This window comes from Staurois parvus, unplaced genomic scaffold (genome assembly GCF_062004578.1).
Source record: "Staurois parvus isolate SC_StPar_1 unplaced genomic scaffold, SC_StPar_1.0 ptg000394l, whole genome shotgun sequence".
Taxonomy (NCBI): Eukaryota; Metazoa; Chordata; class Amphibia; order Anura; family Ranidae; genus Staurois; species Staurois parvus.
Genome location: NW_028318190.1, coordinates 953,113 through 976,732, shown reverse-complemented (window position 1 = coordinate 976,732; position 23,620 = coordinate 953,113). Strand labels below are relative to the sequence as shown.

At 41.6% G+C, this 23,620-nt stretch overlaps 1 protein-coding gene across 3 annotated transcripts in view; it reads left to right on the top strand.

Moving 5' to 3' along the window:
* Positions 1 to 23,620, top strand: part of UBXN11 (UBX domain protein 11) — a 49,073-nt gene that overhangs the window by 5,029 nt on the left and 20,424 nt on the right. For all 3 annotated transcript variants that reach the window (XM_089686222.1, XM_089686221.1, XM_089686224.1), the window contains exons 3-9: positions 13,283 to 13,351; positions 13,435 to 13,535; positions 13,612 to 13,669; positions 13,741 to 13,820; positions 17,406 to 17,490; positions 17,573 to 17,787; positions 18,810 to 18,887. In XM_089686222.1, coding sequence (XP_089542348.1) covers positions 13,283 to 13,351; positions 13,435 to 13,535; positions 13,612 to 13,669; positions 13,741 to 13,820; positions 17,406 to 17,490; positions 17,573 to 17,787; positions 18,810 to 18,887 — 686 coding nt within the window. The remainder of the gene's footprint in view (positions 1 to 13,282; positions 13,352 to 13,434; positions 13,536 to 13,611; positions 13,670 to 13,740; positions 13,821 to 17,405; positions 17,491 to 17,572; positions 17,788 to 18,809; positions 18,888 to 23,620) is intronic.

The following is a 23,620-nucleotide window of genomic DNA, read 5'->3' as shown; positions in this document are numbered from 1 at the left end:
TCGGCAAAGTACGAAACAAGTACAGAATTTTAGGCAAAGTATTCAATTTTACTGAGTACAACCTACCAAACCATGAGGGGGATGGAGGGCCCATTTGGAAAGATCGTCCTGCAGTTTTTTTTATATAGGGGAGGATAATTTCGTTGATACAGGGAGGCCACTGAAGGAGTTAAATTAATTCCTAAATAAGGAAGCCTGTCCGCTTGCCATTTAAAAGAGAAGCTTTGTTGCAAGGAATGTACTGTAGAGTCATCCAAAGTTAAGTTGAGGGCAAGGGACTTATTATGGTTGACCTTAAGGCCAGAGATTGCTGAAAAATATGAGAGGTCACTGTACAGGTTAGGTATAGAAGTGGCTGGGGATGTTAAGAGCATTAAAAGATTATATGCAAACAGAGCGCACTTATGTTCCCTATCACCACACGGGATACCCAAAACATCCAGGTTATTCCTAATTTTAATGGCCAGAGGCTCCAAAGCTAGGACAAATAAAATAGGGGATAGTGGGCAGCCCTGCCAAGTGCCTCTGTGAATGGAGAGGTAATCCGAACCATATCCCTTGACCGACAATCTGGCTATTGGTCTGCTATATAATATATAGAGTACTGTGAGAAAATTCTTCCTGAACCCATACCGATCCAAAGCATAAAATAAATATTCCCAGGACAGGGAATCAAATACCTTATGAAGGTCAAGGGATCATAGCATAGCCCTCTGACGTCCCAATTAGATTTGAGTGCGGAAATAATATCTATCAATCGACTTGGTCTGGATGGATATAACCTGCCAGAAAAGAATTTAATCTGTTTGCCAATATCTTGGTCATAACCTTAAGGTCTACATTAATAAGGGAGATTGGGTGGTAATTCGGACAGTCACCATGATCGTTGCCTGGTTTAGGTATAACATGTATGAATGCATTGTTTTCAAAGCGTGGAAGTGGGGTACCCAGGCTAATGTCATTAAAGAAAGAACATAAATGGGGGGTTAAGGCCTCAGAGTATTTCTTATAGTAATTGCCCAAAAAAACGTCCAGTCCCGGCGCCTTGGAGGAATTTGGGCTTTTTATAGCCTCAGCAACTTCCGCAGCTAGAAATTCCCGTTTCATAAGCTCCATATGAGCTGGGATGATACGCGCTAGGGGGAGATTTTGGCAAAAAGTATCAATCCTGGATGTCTGAATTGGTTCTGGTTGAAAATAAAGTTTAGAATAGAAATTAAAAAATTCACGCACCACCAACTGAGGATTCTGAGATCTATGTCCGTTACTCAGGAGCAGTTTCGGTAAAGCCGGGGAGTAAACCTGTGGTGTAAGCTTCCGTGCAAGCAGAGTATGGGACTTATCTCCAAATGTATAAAAGCGATGTTTCGACCAGTGGATATATTTTTCTGCTTTCGTAGTTAAGCTAAAAGGATGTTCTTGCTGCGTCTATTTTATGTCTACTTGAGGGGGTTTTTTTTGTTCTCTGAGTAGCTCCTTGAGCTCCTCTTCCTGTTGATGTGTATGCAGTTCCCGGTCCTGTTTAGCCCTAGATGCTATTTGAATAAGTTTGCCTTGAATCCTCGCCTTATGTGCTGCTCATGTCATGGTAGGGGATGTATCCTCTGGAGTATTCGCGGCAAAATACTGACGTATGGTATTTTCTACTTTCGTATACACTGAGGGATCGTTGAGTAAAGAAGCATTGCGTCGCCACGCTATCAGACGAGCCTTCGTCCAGAGATCCGCTATTGTCATTTGAACCGAGGAGTGATCTGACTATGATGCCGTCTGTATTTTAGCCGAGGTGACCAAAGGGAGTAATGGGGATAGAACAAAAAGGTGGTCAATGCGCGACTATGTTTTGTGGACGTGAGTAATAAGTATAATCTCTCATCGTAGAATGATTGTCTCTCCAGACATCAATGAGATCATATGTATGCAGTAGCAGCTAACTTGTTGATCTGTTTTTGAGAATGCTTCAAGGTAGTTTTGAGGGCGTTAGATTTTTCCAGGATTCGATCTAACAAAGTGTTGCTATCTCCTCCGAAGATAATGTGGCTTGCTGCGTGTGGCATTAGGGCCTCCAACATATCCTTGAAAAAGGATGCTTGTCTGACATTAGGGGCATAATATGAAATAAAATTGACCACGTGCATTCATTTTCCCATTTGGTAAATGTATCTGCCCTCTTTATTCTGAATAACCACACTAGGAATGAAGGGCACCCGTTTAGCAATGCAGATCGGAACTCCTTTCTTTTTATCTGGGCCATTGAACAGGTAATATGTGGGGTATTTAGCATTCAAATAACTGGGGTGTGATTTCCGAGAGAAATGAGTGTCCTGCAGCAGTAGGACATCTATCCCTAATTTATGGTAGTGTTGGAATGCCAGGGTGCATTTGTTTGGGGAATTAAAGCCTTGAACGTTATGGGTATTTTAAAATTTGTCGGGGCTATTTTAGTCATAATGGGTTGGCAGTTTGTACTCGCCTGTTGTTGTCACTGCGCACTCCACCATGGGCCGCTCATTTGTGCTCCTATCTCCTGTGTCCTTGTAGAAAAGAGGGTACTGAAATAAGGAAGAAACTAAAGAAGAGAAGGAATAGAAAGAAGGATTAAGGAAAATAGCAATGGTTTTTCCCAGCTGCCTTTTAACAGGCAGTGGAATGTCATCAAAATAAACATCCACATTACAAAAACAAAGGCTGGTTGTGGGGGCCAGCACCCCAAAGTTGCCTTCAACAAACGGCTAGAGGCAAGTTCACAGCAAGTGGCATGCGGATCCGCCTCAGCACATAATGATCTTCGACACATCTGGAGAACAGCAAGAGGAGAGGGGCGGTTTCCAACTATTAGAAACATACATAACCCAATAGGGATTCTTCTAACTTGTGAAACCTTAAATTCTTCTAAGCAGCAATAACAACAGCTCCAGTGCTGTTTGGAAACTATGCCTCCCCTACAACTATCGGAAATGGCATACTGAAGGAGGATGTACTCTGAACTACAGCTGGTAACATGCTCAACAATGGTTCCGCCTGAGGTAGCAGGAAAATTGTAGCAGTCCCCTCTGCAGTATTCATGTAGGAAACCGGGCCTTCTTGGTGGCTGATCTTGATGGCTGTGACCATAACGGGGAGACCGGTCTGGATGGAGAGGTAGATAATCTGGTGGGGGGAGGGTTCTGTGAGATCAATCCCAGGCCCACGAGGATTTCCTCCCCATCCTGAATACTTAAAAATGAGTATGTCTTTCCTCTGAATGTAAAGGAGAGCCGGAAGGGAAAGGACCAACAGTATTTGACTTGACGGTTCATTAGCTGCAACAGCAGTGGTTTCAACGGACGTCTCTTTTGAATGGTCTGTGGGGAGATGTCATTAAAAAGTTGAATTTGGTGACCCTGTAGGACGAGATCCTGTCTGGCTCTGGCCATCATCATTATTCTTTCTTTGATCCTGTAAATGATGTCCCTGAGTAAACCACCAGATCTAGGAGCCACCAAGGCCCTGTGAAAGCTGTCTAATTCCTGCTGATGTGGTGTGATATCTGGGATTAAGTCCTGCATCAGGGCATGTATAACTGTCTCTAGGTCCACTAAAGATTCCGGAAAAGACCTCTGATCCTGAAGTTATAGTGTCGGTATCTATTCTTGAGGTCTTCTATCTTAGCTTGAGCCTGATTGATCTTGTAAAGTTGTGATCAGATTATAATTCTGGTCAACCAATCCAATTTGGATTCAATAGAGTCCAGCCTGTCCCCTATCCCTTGAAAGTGGAGCTAGTCTAATTTAAGATGATATCTGCTAGTTCTGTCATATTTTTGTCCATAGAGGAGGCAGGTGAGGCCGTACTCCCCATATCTCCCCCAGGTGATAGGGAACACACTGTCTACTGCTGCATCATGGGCTCCCCCAAGCAAGGACGCTGCCGCTGAAGCCTCTCCTCTGCTCCCCTTTGCTATTTTTAGCTCGGATGGCTGAGGACGTGTGGTACACAGTCAGTTCATGACCTGTCCCGGCGCCGCACGCATGCGCACTCAAAACTGCTCACAGTTTTCCATTTTAAAGTGTCACCTATGGATAATTATATTGTAGTTTGTCACCATTTCACAGGTGACCACAATTTTATATCTTGACGTGTTTGGTATCTATTGACTTCATGCAGTCTCATATTTTATGTTTTACCAAACAATTGGGTATTATATTGTGTTTGTGGGCATTAAAATGCATTGGAGAATGCATTGGAACTACACTGCATCAAAAATGCTATTCATTGTTATTATTCAAAGCAAACTCACCCATCCGTCCATGTCTCCATACTTTATTTTGCTGAGAAACAATTTTGAAAAACACAACCAGAATTTCTGGCAGTGGCCATCTTGAGCAATGGCAGATGATTCATGTATCATTTACTTCCTGGAATCCATCTGCCCTTAGCTCAGGTATAGGCTGAGATGAGAACCCTCCCTCTCCTCCTGAAGACTTCTGGGATGTATGACATCATTTGCCTAGGCATGGAAACCAGGAGGTAACTGAAGAAATAGAAAAAAAGAGTCTAAAACAAGTAAATATGATATACTTTACTATATGTTTACTAATGCTAGCAGCATAAGGATTAAAAATAGTCCATGTTGACTGAGAGAGTGAAATTCCACTTTAAAGTGGAACTAAACCCATCAATTTAACAGTTTCAAAAAACAGTTACAATCCAGGCATCCCAGAAATGCTGTCACATGTGTGCTCTCAACCAAACTGTCAAACCGTGAAATAGCTGGTGTCATAACTGATCATGTGTAGCACCATGTCAGTTGCAGATCAAACAGAAACTGAGACAACAGCTTCCTTTGGCTAATAAGGACAGGAGGGTTTTGTTCCACTTTAAATGTAACTGTTTTCAAATCATTAAATTGATGTGTTTAGTCCTGCTTTAATTCCGCTTTAACCCCTTCCCACCTGGCCACTGCACATAAAGGGCCAGGTGGGATCTTCGCTGTTCTGAGTGGATGTTCCTGAACGTCCCTCAAAACGTGGCCGTGCAGCTGCATGCTCTTGATGTGCCTGTGTCCCCTGGACACAGAGCAACGCTGCACAGCAGAAGGGCTCTCTGATTGGCCTTTCGATCACATGATGGCTGTGTCCACAAAGCCGACAGTCTCTTGATCGGCTCTGCCTCTCCTCACACAGAGCCCGCTAGTGAGGAGAAGCATAGCCGTTCTGTGTAAAACACATACACATCACCCCATATAGTCCCCTACACAGCTATTCGTGCACCAGTGATCCACATCTGTCACACAGTACCAGGGTAAATTCCACATCTGTACCAGTTATCCACATCTGTCACAGCATACCAGTGTAAATTCCACATCTGCACCAGTTATCCACATCTGTCGCAGCATACCAGTGTAAATTCCACATCTGTACCAGTGATCCACATCTGTCACAGCATACCAGTATAAATTCCACATCTGTACCAGTGATCCACATCTGCCACAGCATGCCAGTGTAAATTCCACATCTGTACCAGCGATCCACATATGTCACTACATACCAGTGTAAATTCCACATCTGTACCAGTGATCCACATCTGTCATGGAGTACCAGTGAAAATTCCACATCTGTACCAGTGATCCACATCTGACGCAGCGTACCAGTGTAAATTCCACATCTGTACCAGTGATCCACATCTGTCACAGCGTACCAGTGTAAATTCCACATCTGTACCAGTGATCCACATCTGACGCAGCGTGCCAGTGTAAATTCCACATCTGTACCAGTGATCCACATCTGACGCGGCGAACCAGTGTAAATGCCACATCTGTACCAGTGATACACATCTGTCACAGCGTAAAATCCACATCTGTACCAGTGATCCACATCTGTCAAGGTGTACCAGTGTAAATTCCACATTCTTGCCAGTGATCCACATCTGTCACGGCGTACCAGTGGTCATCCATATCTGTACCAGTGATCCACATCTATCATGGTGTACCAGTGTAAAAGTCACATCTGTACAATTGATCCACATCTGTCACAGTGTACCACTATAAAATTCACATCTGTACTAGTGATGCACATCTGTCACGGCGTACCAGTGTAAATTCCACATCTGTACCAGTGATCCACATCTGTCACGGTGTAGCAGTACTCATTGATTTCTGTACCAGTGATCCACATCTGTCACAGCCTACCAGTGTCAAATCCCTACATCTGTCACAATTTACCAGTGCTCAATATATATCACACAGTACTTGTGTAAAATCCACATCAGTACCAGTGAATAACATCTGTCACAGTGTTCCAGAGTAAAATCCACACCTGTACCAGTGATCAATGTCTGTCACAGTGTAACAGTGTCAAATCCACATCTGTACCAGTAATAAACATCTGTACCAGTGAACATCAAAATCAATATCAGTAGTGCAACATAAACATGTCTAGAAATTATACAGCAGCGAGGAGGCTTTCTAGATACTGAGTATGTAGGCATGTGCCTGTGTCCCCTGGACACAGCGCAACGCCGCACGGCAGAAGGGTTCTCTGATTGGCCCTTCTGATCACATAATGGCTGTGTGTAATCTCAGCCATCATGTGATGTCAACAAAGCCGACAGTCTGTTGATTGGCTCTGCCTCTCCTCACACAGAGCCCGCTAGTGAGGAGAAGCTAGCCGATCTGTGTAAAACACACACACATCACCCCATAGTGTCCCCCACACAGCTTTTAGTGCACCAGTGATCCACATCTGTCACACAGTACCAGGGTAAATTCCACATCTGTACCAGTGATGCACATCTGTCACAGCATACCAGTGATCCACGTCTGTCACAGTGTACCAGTGTAAATTCCACATCTGTACCAGTGATCCACATCTGTTTTTTGAACCAATAGACTTCAAAGGAAGTGCTGCAGAAAACACATAAAACACAGTGTGTTTCTGACATGTTTTCATGCTTTTGCATGTGGTTTGCATTTTTTATGCGCAAAACACATAAAAATGTGTGTGCAAGAACATGTGCAACACTGCAAAGCAGACAAAATGCAAACTGCATTGGTGTGAACCAGGCCTGAAATGCATTGAAAACACATAAAAAACGCATCACAAATGCACACGTATTGAGTTTTATGCTGTTTTTTTATGTGTTTTTAATCTGCTCAGCAACAAGTTGGCCAAAAAAAAATATTCAAAAAATGTGCATGCAAAACGCACTGCAAAATGGACAAAATGCAAATGGAATTGGTGTGAACTAGGCCTGAAATGCATTGAAAACGCATCACAAATGCACATGTTGCTTTTTTTATGCATTTTGCGTTTTTAATCTGCCCAGCAACAAGTTGGCCAAAAAAAAATTAATGTTAAAAAAATGCAACATGTATCAAAGAAAGTGTCAAAAACACATTTGAAAACGGACAAAACTCAAATTGCATTGGTGTGAACTAGGCCTGAAATGCATTGAAAACCCATAAAAAATGCACACGTGTTGTGTTTTGATGGGGTATTTTTAGTCACATGACCTATGATAAAAGTACCCTAAATATGGTAAAATTGCAGGCAAAATTGCAATAAAATTGTGCGTTTTCAGCAGCCATTATCGGCAAAATGCCTATAACACTATTTTCGGCTGATACATTTCGGCCACTGATATTTCGGTGCATCCCTACTACGAATGACAGAGGAGTCATATAAACCCCTATCCCCTAGTGGGCCTAGGCTGGATGGCACGCAGATCTCCCCACTCTTACTGGACTGGTCTGAATGTTTGGATCACTTCTTAACAAATACGATATCAGCTAGAGACAGGTTTATTGAGCTCAAGCTCCTACACAGAGCCCACTACACCCTGCAAAGGCTGTCTCATACGGTATACATCCAAACATCTCCAGTACTTGTCAGCATTGTCCATTAGAAGGGGGTACTCTTATGTATATGCTGTGGACCTGTCCTCATCTACAGCCCTATTGGGAAGAAGTAGTATCCACTGTCAACTCTGTAGATCAGAGTTTCTCAACCAGGCTTTCGTGGAACCCTAAGGTTCCTCCAAAGGTTACTAGGGGTTCCTTCAGCAATTACCAGTTTTTGCCTTTTAGATAAGTTCCCCCTGACACCATTGATTTTTTTAACTATCTGTAAATGAGTAATCCTTCCCAATGACCACAAGTGTAAGGAGCATTCTTCTCACTGACCATAACAGTGATGCATCATGAGTTGTACATATAGTAATTTTTAGCAGGGGTTCCCTGAGACTGGAAAATTATTTCAAGGGTTTCCTGTTGAAAATTTTGAGAGTCTGCTGTAGATGGTCTGTTGGTTGCCTGAGATTCTCTTATTTTCCTACTCGGTATGACTCACATTATGGCAACTACCCACTAGATTAACCCCTTCATGCCTAAGGGTAACACAAATCTTAATGCCTAAGGAAAATTGATCTAGTTATTTTTCTTTTCTTTTTGTATATTTATTTACACACAGTTGTTTTTTTTCTCTCTGCAAGGAGAGATAGATACAATGTATCTCTCTTCCCCATACAGAGAAAAAAAAAAACAGTGTGGGCTTCACAGTAACTGATCACTGTGATAGCCAATCAGAGGCTATCACAGCGATCATGTGACCCAGAATAGAGAGTTCCAGGTCCCGATCATTAGAACAGGACCCGGGGCTCTTAGTGACACCCCAGTCTTTGTGCTGGGAGTGTGCCGTGCAGCACGCTCCCAGCACAAACACAGGTATGCAAATATGCGGAAAAAAAGCCCAGTTCTGTGAGGCTGCATATTTGTGTGACGTCGGGGCCAAGGGGTTAAGTTGTTCATATACTATTTAACATTCTGTGCTAGGAGGACTATACTGAATAAGTGGAAGGTATCTCAGCCTCCTACTGTGGCAGAGTAGAAGGCAGCTCTTAATGCAGTTCTCCCACTATACAAATTAACCTACACTAATCGCAACTGTCCAAGAAAAATTTGACAAAATCCGGTCCAACTGGATAGATGCCAAAGGAATTACTGGTTGATGATCACCTATTTTTTCTTGATATTAGTACTTTTTAGACCAAGGTTCTGAACAGCTTAAGTTTGTATATGACGCGTAGCGGACATATTTACAGTTGCAAGAAAAAGTATGTGAACCCCTTGGGATTACGTGGAGTTTTGCATGAATTGGGCATAAAATGTGCTCTGAACATCATCTAAGTCACAACAATAGAAGAACACAGTCTGCTGAACATAATACTACACAAACATTAGATGTTGCCATGGTTTAATTGCACATAACATGTAAACATTCACAGTGCAGGGAGGAAAAAGTATGTGAACCTTTGGACTTAATAACTGGTTGACCCTCCTTTGGCAGCAATAACCTCAACCAAACGTTTCCTGTAGTTGCAGATCAGACCTGCACAACGATCTGGAGTAATTTTGGACCACTCCTCTTCACAAAACTGTTTCAGTGTAGCAATATTCTTGGGATGTCTGGTGTGAATCGCTCTCTTAAGGTCATGCCACAGCATTTCAATCGGGTTGAGGTCAGGACTCTGACTGGGCCACTCCAGAAGGCGTATTCTGTGCTGTTGCAGCCATTGTTTTGTTGAATTACTTGTATGCTTTGGGTCATTGTCCTGTTGCATCATCCATCCTCTGTGGAGCTTCAGTTGGCGGACAGATGGTCGTACGTTTTCCTGCAAAATGTCTCGATAAACTCTGGAATTCATTTTCCCATCAATGACAACAATCCGTCCAGGCCCTGAAGTGGCAAAGCAGCCCCAAACCATGATGCTCCCTCTGCCATGTTTTACAGTGGGGATGAGGTTTTGATGTTGGTGTGCTGGGCCTTTTTTTCTCCACACATAGTGTTGTGTGTTCTTTCCAAACAACTCAATCTTGGTTTCATCTGTCCACAGTATATTTTGCCAGTAGTGCTGTGGAACATCCAGGTGCTCTTTTGCAAACTTCAAACGTGCTGCAATATTCTTTTTGGACAGCAATGGTTTCCTCCGTGGTGTCCTTCCATGTACTCCATTCTTGTTTAATGTTTTCCTTATTGTAGATGTGTCAACAAAAATGTTAGCATGTGCCAGATATTTCTGTAGGTCTTTAGCTGACACTCTGGGATTCTTCTTTACCTCATGCAGCATTCTGCGTTGTGCTTTTGCAGTCATTTATACAGGACAACCACGCCTAGGGAGAGTAGCAACAGTGCTAAACTTTCTCCATTTGTAGACAGTCTGTCTTACCGTGGACACATGAACATCAAGGCTTTTGGAGATACTTTTGTAACCCTTTCCAGCTTCATGTAAGTCAACAATTCTGGATCGTAGGTCTTCTAAGAGCTCCCTTCTGCGAGGCATGGTTCACATCAGACAGTGCTTCTTGAAACCAGTAAACCCAAAACAGGTGTGTGTTTTTTAAGGGCAGGACAGCTGTCAGCAACACATCCAATATCATCACACTGATTGGAGTCAAGGTTGGCTCACTCCTGGCTCCAATTAGCTCTGGGAGAAGTCATTAAACTAGGGTCTCACATACTTTTTCCTCCCTGCACTGTGAATGTTTACATGTTATGTGCAATCAAACCATGGCAACATCTAATGTTTGTGTAGTATTATGTTCAGCAGACTGTGTTCTTCTATTGTTGTGACTTAGATGACGTTCAGAGCACATTTTATGCCCAATTCATGCAAAACTCCACGTAATCCCAAGGGGTTCACATACTTTTTCTTGCAACTGTAGCTGCTATTTTCTGTTCCCCTTACATACATTTATATATAAGCTTAGAAACATAGAAAAGGGTCAGCAGAAAAAAAGACCAAGTAGTCCATCAACTGCCCTTTCAGTAAAATAATACTTTCTAAGAATAGTTTTGAACCTTCTTCCTGATAGTTTGAGGTCATATCTCTGTATTTTTTCAACTTGGTTTGATAATGAAAATCCTGCCCTCATGAACCTTATTCACCCCCTTGATGTATTTTAAGGGTTTCAATCATGTCTCCCCTTTCTCTTCTTTCCTCCAGCCGGTACATATTAAGTTCCTGAAGTCTCTCCTGATATGTTTTATCCCTCAGACCTTTCATCATTTTTGTTGTCCGTCTCTGGAATCTGGTTCTATCTTATCATTATACTTTGGTATTATATTTTCAGGTTGTCATAGTACCGGCCAGTTAAGTCTTGATGGCTTCTTATATATTTGAGGGACTCCATCAGTGAGATGTCTTCACCACATTTATCAGTTCTACCCAATAGCCACCCACATGGAAGAAAAATGTATTTGAAATATATTTTAAAAATATTCTTCCCAAATATATTGACATATATTTGAAATGCCACAATTTTGGCCATATTCAATGTATTTCAATAAATAAATATATATATGTGTGTATGTGTATGTGTGTGTATATATATATATATATATATATATATATATATATATATACACACTGTATGTTGAAATGCATTTTTCTTAGAAAATATATGAAAAAATATTTTTAAAAATACATTTCAAATATACCTAATGTCTTTAACAATACAAATCTACATTTTTGGAATGCATTTGCAAATATATGTTAAAATGACTTTTTTAATGTTCAAAAAAATCTGAAGAATATATTTAAAAAATATATATATTTAAAAAAATATTTTTTAAAAATATATTCTTCAGATTTTTGGAATATATTTGGGAAGAATAATTTTAAAATATATTTTTCTTCCATATGGGCACTGTTATTACAAGCCAAAATATGGTCTAATGCAGGGCTTGAAATTTCCACTCGTCTGCTCGCCAATGGCAAGTGGAAATTATGGTGGGGGCGAGTGTGTCCCCCAGGGCCGTCTTGCTGAGCAGGCTCGGAGCTCAGGCAGGATCTGTCATTGGCACTGGGAGCAGTCAGGCTGCTCAATAGCTGAGCGCAGTGAAAGCAATGCAATGAGTGTGTGCTGTGCTCTCTGCCTCCCCCTAGAGTGCAGTACCCGGATCTGTGAATGAACAACGAAGTACTGCAACTTTTTATGGGGGGGAGGGGTGTGTATGTGTGTTTGTGTGTGTCTGTGTATGCATGTACAATTGTACATGTGTCTGTGTGTGTGTACATGTGTATATCTGTACATGTGTCTGCGTGCATGTACATGTGTGTGTACATGTGTCTGCGTGTATGTACATGTATGTCTGTGTGTCAGGGATGCGGGTGTGACCAGAAGTGTATGGACTGACACAGGGAAACGCAAGCTTCAGATATGGTATAAATAAGACAATTTATTAAGACTAACAATACAAACATAAATGCAGTGCACCAAACCCCAAGCTAACACAAATACATACAACAAGGTGAAACAAACCCAAACCTAAACTGATAAAGATACACAGGTACATACACATATAGAGCACAACGTAATCAGGCAGGCCGGGTCGATAACTATCGGGCAGGTAGGTACAGGAGGAGCAGGCGGAGAGAATGGTCAGGGTCACAAGCCAGGGATCAAACAGGAGAAGTCAGCAGAGGTCAGGATCAGGCAGGGTCGGCAACAAGTCAGGCAGGAACAGGAACGCAGGTTGCAAGGTACAGGGGCCCATGGAAAAACACACACCAAGGCACAGACTGCAGGTCTGGCCATCCCTTAAATACACCACCTGCAATCAGCCCCAGGTGATGGCTAATTGCCAAAGTGAACCTCTGGTTGTTGAGAGCACCCGCTGGCCAGCCCTGGTACTGCAGCCCACAAGGCAGGTGAGTCCCACCACTATTGGCAAGTCCATTCCTGACACTGTGTGTACATGTGTCTGCGTGTATGTACATGTATGTGTGTGTACAAGTATCTATGTGTGTGTGTATGTACGTGTGTGTGTATGTACGTACATGTGTCTGTGTGTGTATGTACATGTGTCTGTGCGTGTGTATTTCTGTGTATGTACATGTATGTGTGTCTGTACGTGCCTGTGTGTGTATCCATGTGCCTCTGTGTGTGTATGTACATGTCTGTGTGTGTGTACAGGTGTCTCTGTTTGTGTGTGTTTGTTGGTGGCGAGTAACTCTAAGGCCTGGCTAGTAGCTCAGGACTTGAAATTTTAAGCTCTGGTCCAATGCCTCCCCACTGGACTTGGACAACGTCCTTCTAGTCTGCTGGGAGGGTAAAGTGACAAAACTGCTGCTCCTATATGACTTCCCATGACAGGAGTGTCTCATAGAAATCCACAAGTAATTCAGTACATGCCTTTACCCAAAACTGAAATATCACTTTTGGGTGAACCCACCCATTAATATCACCATGTTATTTTAATCAATTTTATAGATGACAGCGGTATGTTTTCTCTGTTCTTCTCAGTATCCAGTCCACGATTCTTGAACATGTTCCCACAAGTGAAAGACCACAACACACTGGGGAAAGAGCAGGGTCAGTACTTAAACAGGTCACAGCCTTACACAGTAGATATGAGCATTATTTCAGAAAAAAAATTGACGTTAATTTTTCTATAGGTTCTGTTCCCAGCGATTTTGATCTGTTGAGCACCACAGTGAAACGAGTAAGCGAGTTAGAGGCTAAAGTGCGTCTTCAAGCGCGGGACATCCAAATGAAGGTCAGAAATAAAAAAAAAAAACCCTTTTGGATGATGTAATTTAAAGCTGTGAAAATCTCACTTATGCATTTTTCAGGATCAAGAAATTGCCACGCTAGAGCAGAAGCTTAAGAAGCTGCAAAAGCAAAAGACAGGTGGGCAGTAGGCTTGGTCATATGAGAATTCCCAGCAACTCTCTTCTCTCACGACCACATTTTCCGCTTAGGTCATTCTTCACCGGAGCAGAATGTTCTGGAAGCGGAGAAAAGGTGCCAGGGACTACAGAAAAGAATTACTGATATGGAGGTCAGTGAGAGTATAAACTGTGAAGTATGAAAGTCTGTGTGTAAAAAGAAGAGTACCCTGAGCTCCTCAAGTTTGCATTTATTTAAAGATGTTTTTTGATATCCTAAAGACTGAATACACTGTATTCCAAAATTTAGTTCTGTTAGGAATACTCATGCACACATCAGATGATTGTTGATTTTTGTTTGCATATAAGAATTTTAAAGGAAACCTGTGCCAAGAGAGAAACATAGGCTTCCATTGTTTCCAAAATGATAGCTGCATGTCTGGCTGACTTCAATACTTTTCTAAGTCTCTCTCACCTGGAATAAGCATGTAGACAGTGAAGTCAGAAATCCTGATATGCATACTTTTTATGGTTAGCTGACACAGAAGCGGTTAATGCAGTAATAGAGGAAATCTGAAGTCCTCTGTCCCCCTCCCATACCCTGCAGCTGCAATCTTCCGGTGCTTCAGGGGTTAACATTGCCATAATATAGCTTCTATGAATGGGAGACGCTGACCTTTCATTCATCCATCCGTTCTTCATTCATAGATCATTTTTAATTCATAGAAGCTATAGTACAGCTTCTATGAATGGAGGACATGGGTGGAAAGGGCAGGCATAATCGACACACTTGATATGACAGGTCCACCGGGTTCTGTTAACCCCTGCAGCACATGCTTTCCTTAAACTAAGGCTGAGAAATGAGCCTTGCAACAAAGGAACAAGCACTGCAGGTATGAAAGGGACAACTGCAGCCTTCATAATTTGTTAGAGAAGGGGCACAAGGTTAACCCCTTGTTGCTCACATTGATAATTCCAAAAGTTTACAGGATAACTTGTCAGGTAAGGGCCCTTTTGACACTGATCAGTTTTTAATCAGTTTTTCAGTTAAAGAAAAAAAAAAAGGAGATGAAAAATGCATTGAAAAATACATCCCTTTGAATCCTATGGAACACTTCACACTGGTCGGTTTTGTTTCAGTTGCGTTTTTGGCTGCTTTCACACTGCTTTGTTGTAAAAATGCATAATGCATCCCTTTAAATCCTAAGTAACTCTTTCCACCTGTCAGTTGCGTTTTTAATAGTCCCACTTGCTGCATTTTTGATGCGCGTTTGGTGCATGTTAGAACCGTTTCACACTGATCAGTTTTTCAGTTTAAACCCCCCCCCCCCCCCGAAAATGATCAGTTTTTACAACAAAGCAATGTGAAAGCAGCCAAAAATGCAACTGAAATGCGTCTGACCGGTGTGAAGAGTTCCATAGGATTAAGCCCTGGTTCACACTGATGCGCGGTGTAGGATGCGCAGCGTTTTCAGTGCAAATTCCGTACCGCATAGCACCTCGTTCATTATTATTATTATACAGTATTTATATAGCGCCAGAAAGGTTTGCTCAGCGCTGTACATTATAGTGGGGGACAGAACATGAGACAATACAGTAACAAAACAATACATGAGGGGTTCGAGGGCTCTGCTCCTTGGAGCTTACAATCTAGGAGGGAGGGGAAAGTGGTACAGGAGGAAGTGGCTGTGGGGGATGGAGTGGTAGGAGGCGTGGAGGAGATCGGCTGTTAGGTGAGGGTGGGGTAGGCTTCCCTGAAGAGATGGGTTTTCAGGGTGCGCCTAAAGGTGAGGAGGGTAGGTGACAGTCTAATGGATTGGGGTAGTGAGTTCCAGAGGATGGGGGAAGTCCTGGAGAAATCCTGCAGTCGGGCGTGGGAGGTGGAGACCAGGGAGCTAGAAAGTAGGAGGTCTTGTGAGGAGCGAAGATTACGGGTTGGGTGGTATTTGGGTATCAGGTCGGTGAGGTAGTTTGGGGCAGCGTTATGAATGGCTTTGTATGTCAGTGTTAGTAGTCATACAAACTGACACGGGTGTGTATGTTAAGTTAACAACACCATGACATCAGACCGCAAAACGCGGTGTGATGTGCAGAATCGGATCGCATAGGCGTGAATACCTATGCGATCAGATTCTAGTGCGGACCAAAAAAGGGTCCTACACGTTTTTGGTGCGGTGCGAATAGAGCCATACAAAATGTATGACTCTAATCGCACCGCATACAAATAGCATGTGATTTGTACAGGAATGTGGTGCGGTTCCTGTGCGAATCACATGGGCTGTATTGTGAACCTAGGCTTAAAGGGATACATTCTTTTCAGGCGTATTTCTGCAGTTTTTATTTGAAAAACCTACCAAAAACTGATAAGTGTGAAGGGTCCCCTAATGTGTTGCAAATGAAGAATCTGTCAGTATGCAGTAAAGTGAGACCTTTTGGCTGCATGCTGTGTACCATCATGTTGAAACTCCGTTGTTTACCTTGAAGGTGGTAGTGAAATAGAAAGCCTGATCCAAATGCACTAAAAAACCAAACAAACAAATAAAAAATATAAAAAATTTTAGATGTTTAGATTTTTTAGTATATAACCTCCTGACAACTTTGTCTCCATTCCTGAAGATATTTGGACCACTAATATAAGTGTGCTGATCCCCTAACCTTGGCAGCCAGAATACTTAGTTTGTGTATGTCCCACTTTAACATTCTGGGGGTCGGTGAGAGATGCGGAATCTGCGCTTGTCTCTACAAGCTAAGAAATTCTTAGTAGGATTGGCTATGCAAGGTTTATATTGTTTAAATCCTTCCAGGGTGTGCCAGTTGGAGGAAGATTATCTGTATAATTAGTAAGTGATATTTCAAGGTTGTTGATTTTTTTATTTAATTGCTTTTGGATTATGCAGCATAGTAGGTTTAGATGCACAGATGACTCAGTAGTCCTCTAGGGTTCTACAGATTCCTCTGGGGTTCTGCAGTGCTTCCAAGTGGTGATTCTGAGGGAAGAGCACAAATGCTGAGCAGGATCTTAGTTGTAAACTATATATGTAGTTATTCATGAATTAAGGTGTCTGTTTATGACACAGAGAATAGCTGCGATTCAGAGGATCACAGCTATTCTCTGGTCAGTTACAGTTTATGATACTCAGGAGATCAGTGGAGAACATGTTCAGCCCTTCACTGGAGATCTGTGTTCTCCCTCCAGAGCTGGAGAATCGGAGAAACCGCAAACTAAGCAGCGATAAATTACCTCTGCTTAGTAAATTGATCTTTTACTGTAATCTCACGAGATTATAGTAAAATCAGCCATTTTCCAGCGTTTGTAGACCATTCTCCAGCATTTGTAGACCGTTCTCCCTTCGTTTGGAGAACTGATCTACACCGCTTCATAAAAGGCATTCAAAGGAGAACTGTGTTCTCCGAGAATGCCAGAGAACTGAGCAGCGATCATTTACCGCTGGTTCATAAATGGACACCTAAATATCATGCATTGCTATGGTTTCACTGTAGAATGAATTGTTGTATATGACACGTTGGGATTATTTATGAAAACTGGAGAGTGCAAAATCTGGCGGTCTAGAAACCAATCAACTTCCAGGTTTTATTGGCAAAGCTTAATTGAACAAGCTGAAATTAGAAGCGGATTGGCTACCATGCACCAGCTTTAGTAAATTCACCCCGGTGTTCATGGTTTTATTGCCAGTATTTAGCAAAATGCATTCTGTGTACAAACGTTATAAATCTGATAACTTTGTGTCCTTGCCCAGAATTTCCTGAGTGATTATGGTCTTGTATGGGTTGGAGATGACTCGGCTAACGCTGCAGAGCAGAAGACCACCAGCAGCAGTTTAGGTGAGCAGACAATGAATGACCACATTCTCAGCAAAACACAGTTCTTAAGAATCCTAATTTGTATATCTCCACAAATTACCAGGGCTCTCTTCAAAGACTTTCCAACCAGATTATGACCTGATTCTAGAGAATTTGAGAGATTTAAATCTTCTTGGTGGAGAAGGTGTTTCACAAATAGAGTACAGTGACAGGGCAGCTCGTCTGAGACCTCCTGACCCTGTCCTGCTGACATTATATAAGAATGGGATCATTATGTTTCAGGGGCCATTTCGATCTTATCAGGAACCATCAACTCAGGTAAGTTATAAACCGAAATTAAAGTATAAATAGAAAAAAAAAAAGTTCTGCCTTTAAGTTTTGGATAGAGTTGAGATGGATTAGAACACCTGTCAGTTTTTATTACTGTATTTATTTATTTATCTCTCTGTTTGCCCTGTTTACCGTTCTCTTTGAAAGAGAAAGTAGAAGAAAGTCCTACATTTTGGGCTGCCCCAGAAAAGTAATAGAGGGGAAATCTTCCAATGGGGACAATAGTTCCAGTGACCTGGGGATCCCCAAGTAATTCCCTTAATTTGCAGGGATTTCCTCTCACTTCCTGCTTTGTCTAGGGGACAGGGAGAGGAGGAAAATCTCCCTAATGGGACATAGATGGCAAAAAATAAACTGACAGGAGTTATGACCCATCCTTGTGCTATCCAAAATGAAAAAAAAAAAAAATTTTTCCTTTAGTTCAACTTTAAAGTGTTACTAAACCCAGGACTCTGCAATAAATATAACCGGTCTCCCACAGTACACAGAACATGGAACTGCAATTGTTTTAGTAAATGTAAACTGCTAAACACCTTTTCTCATCAGCAGTTAGAGCAGTCTTGTGACTTATATCAGTATCAAGCAGAGCACATGTTAAAGCTTGCAGGAGGAGTTTTCATTCTGCTCTAGGAAGATGCAGAACCCCTGATCTCTGTCTGGACAGTGCTGATTGGCCCTGTGCTGATCACATGCAGTCTCCCAAGAAAAAAAAAACATTCTCTAGCAATACACACCAAACCGCATGTGCAGAGTGATTCCGCAGGATATGTCTTATCAGGAGATAAGAGGGGGACACTGGAAGAAGGGGAGGATCAGAGAAGTCAGGATCAAACAGCCTTTTTACACAATGCAGAGGATTAACCCCTTAGGTTCCACAGTGAGTATAACAAGCATGCTTTACTGCATATATAGTCTGATTTTACTGTTGTGGGTTTAGTAACACTTTAAATGAAGATCAGAGAAACCACTAGTAAAACCTGATATAAACACTGATGGGTTTTGTTTTGCAGCAATGTCTCAAAGACATCATGGATGGATATTTCCCCTCTGAATTGCAGGAACGCTTTCCTGATGGTGTGATATTTCAGGTGAGAGGGAACAAATTTGTGGATTAAAGTGGCAGAAAGGTTGGCAAAAGTCTCATTTGTTGTACACTGTATGGGTCAGTAGTGCAAATACATTTTCTGAAATGTAGGTACATTTTCAGAGTACAAACAATTTAAATTGGAATTAAACCCTCCTATCCTTTTCAGCCAAGAAGGCTACCATCTTAGCCTCTGTTTGATCTGCAACTGCACATGTGATTAGTTATGACATCATCCATTTGATGGTTTGACAGTTTGGTTGAGAATACAACCAAATGTGACCGTCGGCATTCCCTGCATGCCGGGAATGTAACTGTTTTTTTATACCGTTACATTGATGGGTTTAGGACTGCTACACATAATGAGAATATAAGACAAATGATCATTCCATTTTTTTTTTTTGCATGGTAGTCTCATATCAAAAACTAATAGGTCATTAGAGTTACAAAAATTCTCGAAAGACAGAATACAGCTGTAATGTATTGTATTTTATTGCGATGTATTCTTTTGTGTTTCATCCTGCGCAGCTTTGGCCACTCGTTTCTTAATGGATGGCTACTGTACTGATAAAACGAAAATCATTAGTTCTGTTATTGTACAAGAAAAATTTTTGCGCTTGTCCCTTCAGATAATTTCGCATGAACTGTTATTATTGGCTCTCAAAACTGTGTACTAATGATCAGATTATCAGACGATTGCTCCATAAATGGTATTTTTCATCCGATTTTCTCATGGTGTGTATTAGGCATTAGTTCTGCTTTAATTTAATTCACTAAATATTTAGTGACGATTTAAAAAAAAAAAAAAAAAAAAAGTAACCATTTTCATCTCAAGAAACCTCAAGATGACAGTTATATATAGTTCTCCTTATTGTAATCCACAACTTGTTTTTTAGAATTCCACTTTAAAACATACTTCTACCCTACGCTGCTAAATTTAATGTGGAAATGTGTTGTGTTGGGCAGCGGTCCTGTCCCCCAAGAGCATTATCTTTGCCACAGCCTCAAGGAAAAGCATTGCAATCATGACATGTGTACACCCCCATCTGGGTGCCTTTGCAGCTTGAGGAGGGGTTGGTTGGGAAGTGGTAAAAAAGTAGCTTAAAGGATAAGTTCACCTTTTGTAACTTGTTACATATTACACCCATATTCAGGGTGTAAGGTGTTCTGTTCAGACCGGCCCCTGCTCCCCGCTTTGACAGCTAGTGGGGGATCCTTTCCCCCCATGCTAGCCGTCAAATTTTAAAAAACGTGGCCATGCAGGGCTCCGCCCACACGGCTGCATCACTCATTTACAGTCATCTGTAAATGAGAGACTACAAGTCCCGACAGCCTTAGTGGCTGTCAACTTGTAGTACTCAATGAACTACCACAGTGCTGTGTACCGCCTGTATGGCAAGCAGATATTCTGACAGGTCTGCAGGAGACCTGCATGGCACCAGTGATCTGCTGATCGCTGATGCAATGCTTTCCAGGCTCCTGCAGAAAAAAATAATAAATGGACATTTTTTTACCAGCAAAAAAAGTGCATTTATTATTTTTTCTAAAAGGTGAACTCCTTTTAACCACTTGTTTTTATTGCCGCCACTAACCCTCATTTAGAAGCTAGTGTACTCAGCTGTTTGGGATGCAATTGCCAGGACACCATATTTATTATTTACAAGGATTAAAAGAAAAGCACAAATTGGTTGGGGACTGAATTTAACCAATCTTAAATGGTAGCCCCCATCAGGTTGCCATGTAGTACCCTTAGCTTCACAAGCATGCTGTCAGTGCTGCTGGAGCCTGAGGAAGTTCTCTGCAAATACTGACTTTAGGTAGGCCATGGAAAGTTTGAAGTTTATCTTAGACAGGTCCCTATGATAGGGCTTGTTCACACAGCCGTGACTGGAGTTTTTCTGCACCAGATGAAGGCCATGCACCGATAGTGCATGAAAAATTGGGTTTGCACTGCAGTGAAGCCCAGGGGTGTGGAGCAGTGAGCTGCAGTAACATGGAGACATGATGCATTTTATCACAACGCACGGGTAGGCACCACATGTCACTGCACAGCTACTCAATACACCAGTCTGCTTCTGCCAAGATGTGAATGAAGTGTCACATTATGTACTTCAAATAAAGTTGAAGAAGAAAAAGAAACTTTGTAATGCACTAAAACATGCATCACTCCTCCCCCTACCATGCCTCACTGCAGTCCAAAGCTGAAGGCTGTCCACAAACTAAAACAGAACGTTTAGCATACTGGCAGTGTGAATGGGCCCACAAGGAGCTTTCATGTAGTGGTAGGTCACCTGGGCAGTGTTTTCAGTGTAAAGGTTTACTTTAAAGGATGTCTATACAAAACCATTTATTGAACTGGAACCATGTTTGTGAAAAAGGACTTCCACAGTGCCTCAGCTGGTTGATCTTGTTTCTAGAACCCATTCTAGAAACTATTTGATTCAATACGGTGATGTGTGTCAAATATATATATACTGTTGTGTTCAAAATAATAGCAGTCAGACATCACTAACCTGATCAGTCACTGTTTTTGGTAGAAATGATATTTCTACATGGCAAATAATTTACTAGCAGGTGTAGTAGAGTAATAGAAATCCAACAGACCCAACAGTCATGACATGTATGCTGCTGATTCTGTGTAATTGAATCACTAATTGAAAGGGGCATGTTCAAAATATTAGCAATGTGGAGTTCTATTAGTGAGGTCATTCATTCTTTGAAAAACAGGTGGCAATTATTGCCCTTATTTAAGGAAGGAAGGCAGCAAATGTTGTACATGCTGGTTACAGTGCATTTCTCTCTGAAATTCTGAGGAAAATGGGTCGTTCCAGACATTGTTCAGAAGAACAGCGTACCTTGATTAAAAAGTTGATTGGAGAGGGGAAAACATGTACAGTGGGGATCGAAAGTTTGGGCACCCCAGCTAAAAACTTGTATTAATGTGCATAAATAAGCCAAGGAAAGATGGAAAAATCTCCAAAAGGCATCAAATTACAGATTAGACATTCTTATAATATGTCAATAAAAGTTAGATTTTATTTCCATCATTTACACTTTCAAAATAACAGAAAACAAAAAAATGGCGTCTGCAAAAGTTTGGGCACCCTGCAGAGTTAATATCTTGTACTGCCCCCTTTGGCAAGTATCACAGCTTGTAAACACTTTTTGTAGCCAGCCAAGAGTCTTTCAATTCTTGTTTGAGGTATCTTTGCCCATTCTTCCTTACAAAAGTCTTCCAGTTCTTTGAGATTTCTGGGCTGTCTGTCACGCACTGCTCTTTTAAGGTCTATCCATAGATTTTCAATTATGTTGAGGTCAGGAGATTGTGAAGGCCATGGCAAAACCTTCAGTTTACGCCTCTTGATGTAATCCCCCGTGGATTTCGAGGTGTATTTAGGATCATTATCCATTTGTAGAAGCCATCCTCTCTTGAACTTCAGCTTTTTCACAGATGGCATCAAGTTACCATCCAAAATTTGCTGAAATTTTATTGAATCCATTTTTCCTTCTACTCGTGAGATGTTCCCTGTGCCACTGGCTGCAACACAACCCCAAAGCATGATTGATCCAACCCCATGCTTAACAGTTGGACAGAGGTTCTTTCCATTAAATGCTGTGAACCTTCTTCTCCAAACGTACCTTTGCTCATTCCGGCCAAAAAGTTCAATTTTAACCTCATTGGTCCACAGAACTTGTTTCCAAAATGCATCAGGCTTGTCTATATGTTCATTTGCAAAGTTCAAACGATGATTTTTGTGGTGAGGACGTAGAAGAGGTTTTCTTCTGATGACTCTTCCATGAAGACCATATTTGTACAAGTATCTCTTTATAGTGGCATAGTGTACCACAACTCCAGTGTCTGCCAGATCTTTCTGGAGGGATCGTGCAGTCAAACGTGGGTTTTGAATTGTTTTTCTCACAATCCTGCGAGCTGTTCTGTCTGATATTTTTCTTGGTCTTCCAGATCTTGCTTTAACTTCCACTGTTCCTGATGACTGCCATTTCTTAATTACATTCCGAACGGAGGATATTGACATCTGAAAACTCTTTGCTATCTTCTTATAGCCTTCTCCAGCTTTGTGAGTGTCAACTTTTTTCAGTTTCAGTTTTCTAGACAACTGCTTAGAAGAACCCATGGTGCTGATTGTTGGGGCAAGGTCAGATGAGTCTGGGCATTTAAAACCTTTGAGATTGACATAACCTGGTCTTCCCAGACGATGATTGAGAACAATCCACGACACTGGCAGGTCTCAGCTTGGCAAAGGGGGCAGTGCATGCTATAAATTCTGCAGGGTGCCCAAACTTTTGCAGACGCCATTTTTTTGTTTTCTGTTATTTTGAAAGTGTAAATGATGGAAATAAAATCTAACTTTTGTTGACATATTATAAGAATGTCTAATCTGTAATTTGATGCCTTTTGGAGATTTTTCCATCTTTCCTTGGCTTCTTTATGCACATTAATACAAATTTTAGCTGGGGTGCCCAAACTTTCGATCCCCACTGTAAAGAAGTGCAGAAAATGATAGGCTGCTCAGCTAAAATGATCGCAAATGCTTTAAAATGACAACCAAAACCTGAAAGACGTGGAAGAAAGCGAAAAACTACCATTCGAACGGATAGAAGAATAGCCAAAATGGCAACAATCAGCTCCAGGAAGATCAAAGAAGGTCTAAAGTTACCTGTGAGTACTGTTACAATTAGAAGACGCCTTCGTAAAGAAAAATACAAACACTGCTA